The following is a 13285-nucleotide window of genomic DNA, read 5'->3' on the forward strand; positions in this document are numbered from 1 at the left end:
GGAGAGGGAGGGGGAAAATGGACAGCATTTCATAGTTCGCATTTTTAACAAGAGAGTGCGGAGACAAAATGTTTCCTGGAATCGAACTCAAGCATGATTTTCCTAAGAGTTGAATATATCGTAAGATTTGCATTTGTTTTTGTGTATTTTAGTAATGTTACTATAGTTTCTGGATATAATGTTAATAGAGTTTTCTCCAATTAAATAAATAAATAAATAAATAAGGTGTTGAGGGGTGGAGGAGAGGCAGTGTCACAGTGTGGAAGATAAAGATGTTGGGTTTTTCTTTATCTTCTTCTGAAACCCTTAGTCATCCCCTTTCCTGCTAAGAGGCAATGTGGTTATGCAAAGATTTCTTATTTGTATTTTCACTGATGCAACTGTAGGTTTTGAATTACAGATAGTCTTTGCATAAAGACTAAAACAATAAAAGCATAATGAGAATACATTGTATACAGCCAACTCCAGTTTTATTTTGCCCCAGCTCTGTATTTATGATAAATCACCAAACACAAATGCTCCTTAGGGAGGGTGATTTTGGGTCTCTTCTCTCCACTGAGCAAAACTGGTGCCTGTGACTGGAGTCTGAATTTCAATTTTGCAAGTGTACAGTTGAACTGAATAATATTTGGCACAATGCAGTGCACAACTGAGCCACTAAATGGCTGATTTACTAAATTATTATTAGATGAGCCCTTGCTGTTCCAAATGAAAGTGCAGTCACTGTCTTCCTTCATGGTGCGTTCAAATTGTTCTGTGTTTAAATATTCAGCATGAGGCTAATGTGAACTGATGAACTGAGACTATAAACATTCACTTTCAATACAGATAGAGACAGAGATGCAACATATCATGTGGCCCGTGGAGGTGAGAATGATTTATATTTAGGGATGTTGCTGCCTGTTTCCATTACTTTAAGGTACTCCTAATTAGCCCCGTGTTTGAAATGACTAATTCCCTCATACAGGAACAGCAGCTTCATGGAAACTGAGATTTTCGCATGCCAAGGAAAGAGAAGCAACCATGAGAATTTGCTGCCTCAGTAGTTCCGAACCTTGAGTTTTATTCTTGGCAGGCCACATAGCACCTGCAGAGTAGCATTTCTGCCAGAGCAACTATGGTGTTTGACATTCAATGTGTTTTTTAGACCCACCCAAAGGGTCTACAATTCACCCTTCCTACAAGCCACCCCCCTGCAATCCACCTCCCTAACAATCCATATCTACTACGAGGCCTAACTATGTACCTCATTCCCCATCTCACTAGTTTCTTTACTGACACCTGCTGGAATAAACAACAACCCTCTGCTCCTTGGACAAATATAACTCCTCCTCTCTCTCCCCCCTTTGAGGGCAGTTATAGGCAAGCACTTAAAATACTGTGATCACTTACAGTAGATTAGAATTTTTTATTGGTGCCACGTTGCCATAACAACTTGAAGACAGCAGATGACTTAAGCTAAGCTTGCAAAGCAAAAGGCTGCTCATCTGGCAGTTAAAATGAATACAGTTCATTTCACAAGTTTCCCATATGGACTCTTAGTGTATGGTAATGAGGAGACCATATGGTGAGAGAAAATGCACTGAGAACAATCGGGTTCCACTGGCTAAGTGGGAAGTTGGGAGAGAAAACCCAGGCGAGAGATTCTGGTGTGCTCTCTGGGTTCGAGGTTTGGCTGCGGTTTGTCTGGGATGGTTGTTTTCCATGGGGTTTTCGCGTTTCCTAATCTGTTCCTTAATATGTCGGCTGTGCGAAATGACAAACATCTTGCAAATTTTGCAATATCATTCATCACAAACTGTCAGCAGTGTTTGCAAATCTGACTTGCAAGATCTTTTAAATGTGTTGTTCTTAAAAGGCAACAGTACTAAGTTTTTAGACAAAGTGCAGGAAAATTTAAGCACTTCTGACAAGCAGAAACATTAATAGTAATCATTTTTAAAACACTCACATCTTTTGCCTGCATGTTTAGCTGTAAATAATGCTAGAATGTATAAAAGCTTTAAAGTAAAAATGTAATAAATACTTTTTATTCTGTTTCATAAAGGATAAAAAATGCTCCGAGCCATGTGTATGTGTTACCTATACATGTGAATGTATAGAGATGGATAGCTCCCGTTCTACTTACTACTAACCAGATTGGAAACCTGGGAGGACAGCTTGAAAAAAGCTCTAAAGTCAACTCTGTACATACATGCTTCATAAAAGATGAATATAAATGCATTAGTTAGACACGGTGAGCTAAATTAGAAGGTCAGGCAGGGCTGGGAGGGCTGAAAAATCACACAACCAATGAGTGTAATTACTCTTTCTTAAGTCTATTAAGTGATGTTGTTCTATCAAGACTCAGGGGTATAGGACATGAAGAACAAGATAAAGTAATGTATATTTATTACTCCCACTGGATCAATTTACCAGATATTTTCAGCTCCATAAAGCAAAATACACAAATGCAGCCTTTGTTACTTTTCCCAAACTGCTTTATTTTCTCTAAAAGAGGGACTGGCTCTTGGAGAAAAAATAAGTTTGCCCTTTGGAGGTCCCCACGCCAGCCCCTCTCATTGGAGGAATGAGAGAAAGCTGGTTGAATCCATGTAGTAAAGGGCTAGATGTCAGCAAGGGAGAGGAGAGGGAAGCTAATAGACCCAAGGCAGAATTATTTGTGTTTCTGGATGTGAAAGAAAAGTGGAAACTCGACGTAGTGGAAACAGTGAGGCTTTTGAGCTAGAGGACCTGAGTTCAAATCTTCCTTTTCCCACTCACTAGCTGAAACGTTGCAGCAAGGCACCAGACCTCTGGGGAATTTGACTCCTCATCTGTAAAATGGAGAATCCCCACCATGCAGGGATTAGAAAACCCCATTTAGTGGAGTCCCACTATATGCCAGGGATACCTCTTTGCATAAACTATCTCATTAATGCCTAATAAGAAAGCCGTGAGGCAGCTACTTTACAAAGGAGAAACCTGAGGCTTGGGAGGTTGGGTTGCCTGCACCAAGCAGTGCATTTAGTTTCCAAGATCCATGTCTGTCTGACTTGAGAGTCTGCTCTCTTGGCCTCCATGCTCTTCCAAAACCTTGATAAAACAGTGTTGAGCTCACAGTAGGCACGAAGCAAACATTTCCTTGCTTCCCAGGATTCACACTAACACAGAAAATGCCAGCTAAGCTCAGGGTCTGCTCTTACTGCCTTTCAGCTGATGCTCACTGAGCACTCCTGGAGATTAACAAATTCAAAAGGAATGGACACACCTCTGGCCTTCAAAACAGAGACAGCTCCGTGCTCAGTGCTTCTGGATTGCACCATTGCAGCCAACAGCATCTCAGAGTTTCTGAACCACAGTCCCATCCCCCTCACCTCAACATGGCAAGAAAAGTTAACCTTGACCCCAAAGCCAGTCACATGTTCCTCCCTCTCCTGGCAGGATCCAGAGAGGAAAGCAAGTCTGTATGAAACAGAATAGAAGGCTGCGATTTAAAAACCTTTGCCTGCCCTTTTCCATGTGCATATGAACAGGGAAACCCAAAAACATCTGGGGTTAGCATAATTACAGTGTTTTAAATTTGTGTGTACAGAAACTATCACTGATGGTAACTTTCAGGGACAAAATAATTTACAGAGTAGGATTCTGCTTGCTCCTGTTTTCCCAGTTGGAAATAGGAATAATGTCTGCTTTCCTGACTTCTCTTACAAGAAGGGCTCCAATAAAACAAAGCATGTTCAAGTTCTTTGAAAAAGCATAAGCCTGTATACAAAGGCATATTATTATGGAAAGCTGTCTGCTTGGTCTTTGGAGCAGTTTCATTTGACAGAATATGTGGGTGGTTGTATGAATCTAGCTTTGTCTATTCACAAACACATGGGTTTAATAAAGTGGAGTTTGTTTTTTAAGGTGTGTGGTCCACAGCTCACTAAAACACTCCTGTTTGACAAACACTGACCATGATTCTGAGAAAGGCGGGGCCCGTTTTTATCCCCTTAACAATGGACAGCAGGAGTATAAATCTCCAAGTCCACAGGAATACCTTGTGCTGGCTCCATCCGCCACTTCCTGTCCCTGCCCTTGAACTCTCTCTCCACCTTAATGTTCGGAGCCAAGAGGACAGCCACTCTGCTCTGAGTCACACTACAAGCTTCCTGGGGTGGGCTTCGGCTACAGTCCTTGCATGGTCAAGTGGCTGGATGCAAGCTGTAGAGTGTTTCCTTAACACACAAATCCATTGTGTCCTTGATTACTCTTCCCAACCCCAGGAAAAAAGGGCTGGGAACTTCACCATCAGGCCACCAGGGATAAAGTGACACGTGCCTATGCTATTTGTTCAACTTTTCTGAACATAACGTGCAACTGTTAAAATGTTTTCAAAAGTAAGTACACAAAACTCAACCCTGTATTCCTATTTCTCTCTCTCTCTTTTTTAAACAAATAAGAAGAGTACTGCATAGCTTCCCTAGACCTCAATCACCAGATCAGATTTGTCTTCTATTTTTCAATAAATAGCTTGAGTGGCAACTATAGGCCAGATACTATGCCAAGGGCATGCACAGGGTTACCTCTCTTTATTTTTACATGATCCCTATGAAGTCAGAATGATTATTAACCCCATTCTGTAAACAAAGAAACTGAGGCACAGAAGATAAATCACATACTCAACTGCCCACCAGGATTAGGGTTTCCTGCTTTGTAAAGATTGTATGGAAGAGCTCTCAGAAGCAAGGGTCCCACTGTCACTCAACTGGTAAATAGTCATAGCTACTTTTTGTTTAGTGCTAAATAAACGATTATAACAACTTAACAAGGTAGGAAATATCACTGTCCCCGTTTGACAGATAAGAAAATTGAGACACAGACAGGTAAAAACCTTTGAGCCAGGTTGTATAGCTAGTAAGTGGCCAAGGTCTGAGTTCCACATTATTCAGTCTGACTCTCCAGTCTGTGCCCTCAACCCCTCCAGCAGACTTTAGAGATCAAACGCCAAATCCAGGGCTAACTGTAAAGTGAAGACATTCCCCAAATGGGAGCAATGGGAAGAATGTGGCATTGTATCCATGACTTTGTTCTACCAATAAAACAGCTAAGGCACTGAGCATTAGGCAGACAAACATCATTTATATCACTGTGCTATAAAATCACTAGTTGTCCCATAGGAAATGTAAGGGAGCTACGTTATTGCTTATAGACAGAGGAAGCTAAATCTCTCTACAGACTGTCTACGCCATGGAAGGGGCTGCTGTTTGTTATCATAATTAGATTATTTAATTATTCACCAAGAGTAGGTCAGGGTGAAAGTGGAAAAGGAAGAATCTGTAAGATGAAGGCATCTCTCAAAAGTACGATGTGGACATACTGACATGTCATGACATCTTCCTCAGGTGAGATGCTCAAGAAGTTTCTACCAAGGCAAATAGCACTTCAGTCAAAGTAAGGCTGTTCTGGGAAGCTGAAGGTTGAGACCAAGGTCAAAGTAGAGGACAGATACCTTGTCACACTCCTTCCTCTCTTCAGGCAGGCAGCATCCCGCCCTCCATCTGAGCATTGGCCTGAGGGGCAGTTTTCTCCTGGTCAGGACCTGTCCTGACAGGTGGCTGTGCCTACAGTGCAGCAGTGCACAGGTAGGATCTGATGATGAACTGATACCCTAAGGGGGCTCGCTGAGCTAGGACGGATGCCAACTTCATTTCTGTTAAGTGTTTTACAAGGTTTCATAGACATAGAAATGACATATCTAGACTTACTGTAACAAAGAAAGGACCGCTCAACTACTCGCTTAATTTAATGGTTTTCACTTATGTAGTAAATGAAATTCCATTTTTCTGTCAGTAAACAGTGATTGGTAACTGAACTAATTCTGTACTTTGAACTTCTTTAACATTTAATTTTTCTCTCCTCTGAGTCCTCACAGAACTTTGGTTGCACTTTTGTTAAACGTACCTCTTATTTGTGGTTATGATTAGGTGTGTTTGGCAATCTCTCCCACACAGGGCCTGAGTTCCTCAGCTACAGAGATGGGAATATCCCCAATTTTTGCAACAGGTACGCAATAGTCAATAAAGATCAATTTCCTTCTTTCTGCACTGGCAATTGTGGACATATTTCTGTATGACATCTATTACTCTTTCTTGAATTTTCATTTAATTTCTCAAACATTTGCACCTTATTTCCCAACTAAGTAAGGTGCCTCAGGAGGAAAGAGGGTGTCTTATTTGCCTAGTCTCAAGATCTACCTATAAACTACCAATAATTTTTGTTAAGCTGTACCTCTTTTCCCCTCACCAGGGATAAGGGCAGATCTTCATGTAGACAAAAATTCTGTGTTCTTTTTCCTCTTGAGAATTGGTATGACGTAGTGACTAAATAGCCTAGATTCTGGAGCCAAGCCGAATAGGTTTAAATTTCAGTTTAGCAATTTACATGCTGTGTGATTTTGGGCAAATTATTTAATCTCTCTTTGCTTCATTATTTTCTTCTCTAAAATAGAAGTGGTAGTAATACCAAGCTCAGAGCGTTGTTGAGAGGATGAAATAACATAATATATGTGAATATAAGCTATGCATTGCTGGCACATAATTGTTCCCTACTTTTATTACTGCTTACCTGATAGTAGCAAACACACACAGCACAAAAATATGAGTTGCTGATCTACGAATTAATTTTTATCGGCAGCAGAGTTTTCTGTCAGTCACTCAAGTCCAAGTTTCCAGAGACCATAACCCAAAGAGAAGATGTTCTGACCTTTGGCAAACGCTCAGGGTCACCGGGATGCCGGGGAATGACCTTCTGTAACCTCTGGAAACCATAATCAATGGTGGGTTCGTTGAGCGCTGCAATGAAGAAGTCACACAATTAGAAAACTTTCAGGAAATAAAGCAGATTACAATGTGCAACACTGATGGTGTGGAAATAACTGGGGAGTCTAAAACATAATTGATACTTTTGAATTAGATCACAAAATGGTACTATGAATGATCTCTTCACTGAATATTTTCACCATCTACTTCTGCTATTTACCGTGGAGGAGAGTGACTCACCCAGAAGAATGCTAGCAGGTCTTTGGTTCCTGTAGCCAAATTCTATATTCCTTACATTATCATAAATAGGAAGCAAAATGGTATTGGATATGACATTTTAAGATTTATTTTAATCCAGAAGCTCAAGTCAAAATGCTCAAGGGCTTGTCTGAGGGATCTATACATTGTAAACAACAGGAGAATTAAAAGTACCTACTTAACTGCAAAATCCCTAGTGGACCTCAGCTGAACAATATCTCAGTGCCCTCTATGCAATTAAGCCTACAAGAGAATGGTGGGGGACAGAGGACAGCAGGGAGGAGGGGGACATTTAGGTGTGGACAGCCCATTCTACCCTTGATAGAGTCTGCAAAGAGATAGGTACTGAAAATGCACTTAATTCCAAATCCTTACATCTAAAATGACAGATCCATTTTATTATTTCAAGAAGACCAACCTCTATAGAATACTAGTTTAGAGCAGCTGAGTCTTCTAGAATAATTCTTAAAAAGACTAAAAGAGCAAACCAGTAATAATATTTGGAGACACTGGGCTTTGTTGTGCCCATATTGACTACACATCCTTCAAAGGATTCTTAAATTAAGCATGATATAGAGTGGACTCTGGTCTAGCATTTTCAAAATTCCTCCCTGGGATATGAAAAATCTTCAGCCTGCCTCACCTGAGAAAATGGAAGAGAGCAGCTCCATCTTCTATACATATCCTCCACATCCTTTAAGTAATGTTTTTTTTTAAATTTCTTTTCTTTTTTAGTATAACTGAAGTATTCAACCACATATTTTCTCCCATACTGAATGAAAAGACAGTCTTTGTATTTCTGACATTTAGCTATACATTAGAAAACAAGTCGCCACATGCTTTACTTAAAATACATTTCCATTATACTAAATTTTAAAAGTAAGATTCATACTGCTGTTAACTTTAAAAAACTGTATTAAATTCAAATAGGTCCCAAGGCTAATGGAAGCAATTTGTATACCAACCCAAACTGACTGGCCCACTTTTCAAAATACAGGTATGATAATCTTGTGGTTTTAAAAGGACATTTAAATTGAAAGACTGTGAATTTAGTACATAATTATACCAATAGAACCCTTTAACTTGTCAACTTGTAAATCTAAAAGGCTATCAATCATTTCTAAAGAGGAAATAAACCTTAAAATTCTTTGATTGACAGTGCTTACTTTTTATGTAAGAAAAAGGGGGGGGGGGGGCTGCATAACATGGCCAGAAATCCATTTACAAAAGTACATTGTTTTACATAGGTGAGTAAAAAGCCAATAATTACACCTCCAAAAGACACATAAATCAGAGTAAGTACTTTTTCTTCACTTGTATATTTTAAGTTGGAGTGAACTTTAGGTAACTTTTTATTAAAAAGACTTTTTCCCAAATGCAATGCTTATCGAAGTTGTTAATAGAGTAGCATTTTCATTTAAAATAATATAATCATTTTTTGCAAATATGAGATTTAGCTAATCCTCCTCCCTTTCCAAAGAGTAAACTTTCAACCTGTCTCATGTGGAAATTAACTAAAATTACACCCAGGTGTACCAAATCTCTCTATCTGTACTAGTATATAAGTTAAGGCACAATATTTACTATTCCTCCCATTTTATAAGTTACTTTCTAAACCCTTAAGAAGAATCCTTTTTTTCAAATTAGACTTGTAGAGAAAAAGCCATAGAATCTTTATGCAGGGAAGCTGTTACTCGTAAAAGCCACAGTATTTAATCAAGGAATGCATGAGAGAGATAGGAATGAGCACTGAGGTTTAAGTTATTTATCATATCCACCTCCCCCCACACACATAATGCTAATTGCCAAGAAAAAATGTTTAACCATGAATAGTAACCTTAGACAATTAAATGTATCATTTTAATATCTGAAAACATAATTCAGCATCTTGAAAATTCTAATTCTTGGCTTTATTTTTCAGTCTAAGCCTCCAGTAAAATTTGAATTGTTCATCCACCCCTTCAATCATTTGCAGCATGCTCTCTTATTGTGTCTAGAAAGCCATAGTTGTTCATTGAATGACTGTCTGATGTACTTGGTGGGGAAGATATGTTTTTCTGGTTATAGGGCCAACTCACAGCAGAAGGACTGACACTTAATATCAGCAGTTAAAAGAACCAATTCAAACATCATATGGAACTAATAGCTAAAGAGCTGAGAAGTCATTCTGCCTCAACAAAGAGTAATTGAATTAGACATATTAAACTCATTATTCAAAGAAAAATATGCATCGACTTGATGGAAGTATACGATGAAACAGAAAATATTTAAAATAATAAGGAAAAGGCTTTAATTTATTTCCCATGCTTTTATGATTTGCTCTCCACTTATATTTTTAAATATGTTAACCTGCCCGCAATTTAGATTTTGACTATTACACTGGAATTGTCCAGTGCTGTAGACAAAGCTAACACTAAAGATATGCAGGATAAAGCTCACTGTCCTAAATTCAGAGGAACCTGATGATTTCTCTGATTGCATTTACTAGAGGAAAAAATTAAACCAATTACTGAGAGGGGACATCTGATAAAGATTGTGACTAAAAAAAAAACAAGCCTGAAAACAATAAATATCTAGGAAGGGGGTGTTAAATTATGGTGCACCCATGGAATGCAATATGATACAGTCCTCAAAAGCAACGTCATAGGAAAAAAATATATTTACTAACATACAATGTATTGCTCGGTTAAAAAGAAGATTATAGGAGCATATGTACAAAATGGTTATTTTTTAAACAAGCATATATAGAATGAAGAAAATGTGTCTGTGTACAAACTGCAAACAGTAGTTGTTTCTAAGTAGTGAGTCCTAAAGAGCTTTTCTTCCTCCTCTTTGTGCTATGCATTTTCTAAATTTTCCACAATGAACATATATTACTTTTATAATCAGAGAAAAAGGTTAAGAGCAAGAAATTGTTGCTGAGGATGGAATTTGATCTGCTTGTATAAAGTAATGACATAAGAAAATGCCTTAAAAGGAGTCTGTATACCCTTTAATAACCTCGCATAGGTTATTACAGACCATAAGAAAAATAAGTAGTATACTTTTGGCCAGTTGTACAAATATGCGACTATTCATAAACTCTCTGAAAATCAACAGAGAGAGTAATGGGGAGGAATCATAAAGAATGGTTTATTTATTTCATTGGTGGGGGTAGTTGTACCTTAGGGACATACATCTACTCTGCAAGAATGTAATATAAAGTTAATCCTTCAACAAAGTGACCTCATTGTACTCAAGCACAGGGCTCAGGGGGCACCAGTAGAAATGGGACCAATCAATTTTTTTCTACTCAAACTTGAGACAATTCTGAGAATCTGGTAGAGAAAGGGAAAAAAATTAATTGGGTGTAATTAACCACAAATAAAAAGGCACGAGCCTCTTAGGTTGAAAAAAGAAAAACAGATGAAGCTGTAAACTGTAAGAAGAATGCAATGAGGTGAGCAGCTTGTGTGGCCTTGTTTTGAACACCTAGCCCACCCTCTCTAAGGATTTAGAGGGTGTCATCCTAAACCAGTTAAGGATGGTAACAGAATAAGGAAGGCTCAGAGATTTAGAAAAATCAATCATCTCAAATAAAAAAAGCCTCAATGTTAAAGTCATCAGAATAAAATGGGATCAATGTATGCATATAAAAAATTCCAAAAGATATTAAATTATTCAATTATTCAGGAATCATTTTTAGCGCCTACCATGTACTCAGAGATGACATTTGTAGAAATGAACTGTTTTGAGTTACAACACGGTAAGCCCTTATAAATAAACTTTCTGAAAAGTAGGCGTAATCCAACCCGAAAGCATAGATGAAATACTTGGATTGTAGAGCTGGAACGCAGCTCTTCACGGCCGGTCTTCCCCTCCTGCTCAGAAGTCCACTGTCCTGTCTTCCTCTGCTCCAATTCCTGACAAAGCCTTCACTAGGGTCCCACTGCACTTAATAGGGACACATGAATTGTAAGAGTCATCAGGCTGTTGGGATGCCACAAACAACTGAATTCAAGGTGTCTTCTACTGACCCTTTCAAACGTATTTACTGGTAGATACATTTTACTGAATAAGCTTAGTAAGCCCTTACAGAGCTGTGGACAATATACTCAGGTAAGTCTGAAACTTTCCTGTCAACACATAAAAAACAATATCAAATGCTTCTAAACAGGAGAGCAACCTTGCAGGGTAGATGTGTCAGCTGAGATTTTAGAAGGGTCCTCTCACCCACAGCTATGATCTGATACTGTGGAATGGTGGGAATTGGTAGGAAGTTTGTGCTATATGCACGGAGATGACATTACACCTGCATCTAAGTTATTACTTTTGGAAAAGTAAAAGTTAATAAAATGATTTAAAAAAATCAAACCATTTCATCTGGCTTTGTGTTGGGCTGCTTATAAACAGCTTTAGGTTCTTCCCAATCTTGTCATCACAGATCCCCCTAAAGGAAACCAGGAACTTTCTATTCCCAACCAGTCCCTGTTAAGCCTTTCTCTTTATGGGCTTCAACCTAGATGCTGATCAAAACAGAATAGCTCTGGTTATACAAAGCTATTATCTACAATGTCCAAATGTTCATGCAGCATGAAATGGTATATTCAAATAAAATTTAGATAATTCAACTAGATTTTATGCACTAATACTAATCAAAAGATTACAAAATTCAATTTAAAACATCTAGCAATAAGTAAACTCTAACAAAAAATGTATGTGGCCTTTTCATGTCTTAAATTTTTTTTAAAAGAAATCTGCTTCACAAATGCATCAAATGAAGAAAATTCTCTTTAAGGGGATTTATTTGCAAATTAAAAATCATGTAGTTAACACAAATGCATTCTCAGTTATGAAAATTGATTTTTCCCTTTTTGGAGTTTGCATTTAAAAAAGTCAGTCCTCTGTTCTCCTTAACTTCTTGAATACCTATTCCTGGAAACAATGGAAATGAAAGGCTAGAGAGTCGTGTTCCCAAACACCAGGGGAAAAGTGCTTTGGGTGCCATTCCAGCACTAGCTCACAGAGTTCCCTGCTTTTATAGCTCAGCGACTCACTGCGGTGCTTTAACATATTTCTGGGGTTTTAATTTCCTTTTTTTAATGGTTGTGTGACATGATGTCATTTTGACTGGAAATAAAAAGAAATGCAGATATTAGGAAGGTAATATTAATATTCTATTGCCATTTAATGTCCAAACAAATATCTAGACTCTGTGCCAAGTAATAAATAAATCCTCATAGCAGAGGCAATGATAAAACTAGCACCTGGGTCTCCGAGCTTCCCTGGTGACCACTCTATATTTGAACTAAAGGAGTAACAGCAGAGCATTTCCCTTCAAGGCAGATCCATTCTGGGCAGGAGAGTTATTACATATGTGTTAGGCAGAGCTTTTTTGTTCCATAATGGCTCCATTTTTCCCTCAGTCACTAAATTAACAACCAGAGGTAAACAATAAAACAAGTTATCTTCACAAACCTATCTTTAACACTGACTTTAAAACATATAAACCGAAAAATCAACCAGAAACCTAAACAGGAGCCAGAAATATGGTTCATGAGGAAATTTGCTGCATTTCCAGACATTTGGATATTTCCTTACCTGCCTAGATATTTAGTGCACAAATGGTATGCCAAGGTGTCTTTTCAGTGGAAGAGACACACTCCCTAAGAAACCTAAAGCCAAATCCTTTGCAAATGGAGCCTCTCCTTTCTGCTTGAAATGCTTTTCCAGCCTGGTACCCCTGCCTCAGTGAGGCTCAGGAGAGCTTCAGGGGCAGGCTCATTGAAACACAGAAAGCCGTAACTGAACGAGAAGGCTGTCAGGATGAAACCAACATGGGTAGAAATAACCAATATAGGAACCAAAGGAAAATGTCCAAACTGCCTTTGAATGTGCTCTGATTTCTTACTTGTAGTCTTTAAATCTCTTGATGGGTGGCGACAAGTTTGAGATTCAAAAGTCAGACAAAAGAAGGAATACTCCTCTCCACCGAAGGCATAATCAGATGTATTAGGGGGCTTGTGTGGCTAAGTCCTGTTTGCAAAGATTGGAGCCGGAGGAATATGCAAAAGCAAAGACCGAAGGGAGGAAGACAGCTGGAAAGCAAGGAGCCCAGGACGATGAGATGATGAGCAGAGGCTCTCGGAGAATGGCTGAGATGGAAGATCCTGAGGACTGTAGCTTAGAATGCAAAGAACTTGTGTTACGTTGGTAAATTAATAACTCTTCAAGAAGCAAAGCAATCAAAAGGAAAAAGAAAG

General features: G+C 38.6%; 1 protein-coding gene across 13 annotated transcripts in view; it reads right to left on the reverse strand.

Annotated features, from left to right (window-relative positions):
* Positions 1 to 13285, reverse strand: part of EBF1 (EBF transcription factor 1) — a 378728-nt gene that overhangs the window by 23998 nt on the left and 341445 nt on the right. For all 13 annotated transcript variants that reach the window (XM_063085514.1, XM_063085520.1, XM_063085516.1 and 10 more), the window contains one exon: positions 6730 to 6818. In XM_063085514.1, coding sequence (XP_062941584.1) covers positions 6730 to 6818 — 89 coding nt within the window. The remainder of the gene's footprint in view (positions 1 to 6729; positions 6819 to 13285) is intronic.

This window comes from Cynocephalus volans, chromosome 2, assembly GCF_027409185.1.
Source record: "Cynocephalus volans isolate mCynVol1 chromosome 2, mCynVol1.pri, whole genome shotgun sequence".
Classification (NCBI taxonomy): Eukaryota; Metazoa; Chordata; class Mammalia; order Dermoptera; family Cynocephalidae; genus Cynocephalus; species Cynocephalus volans.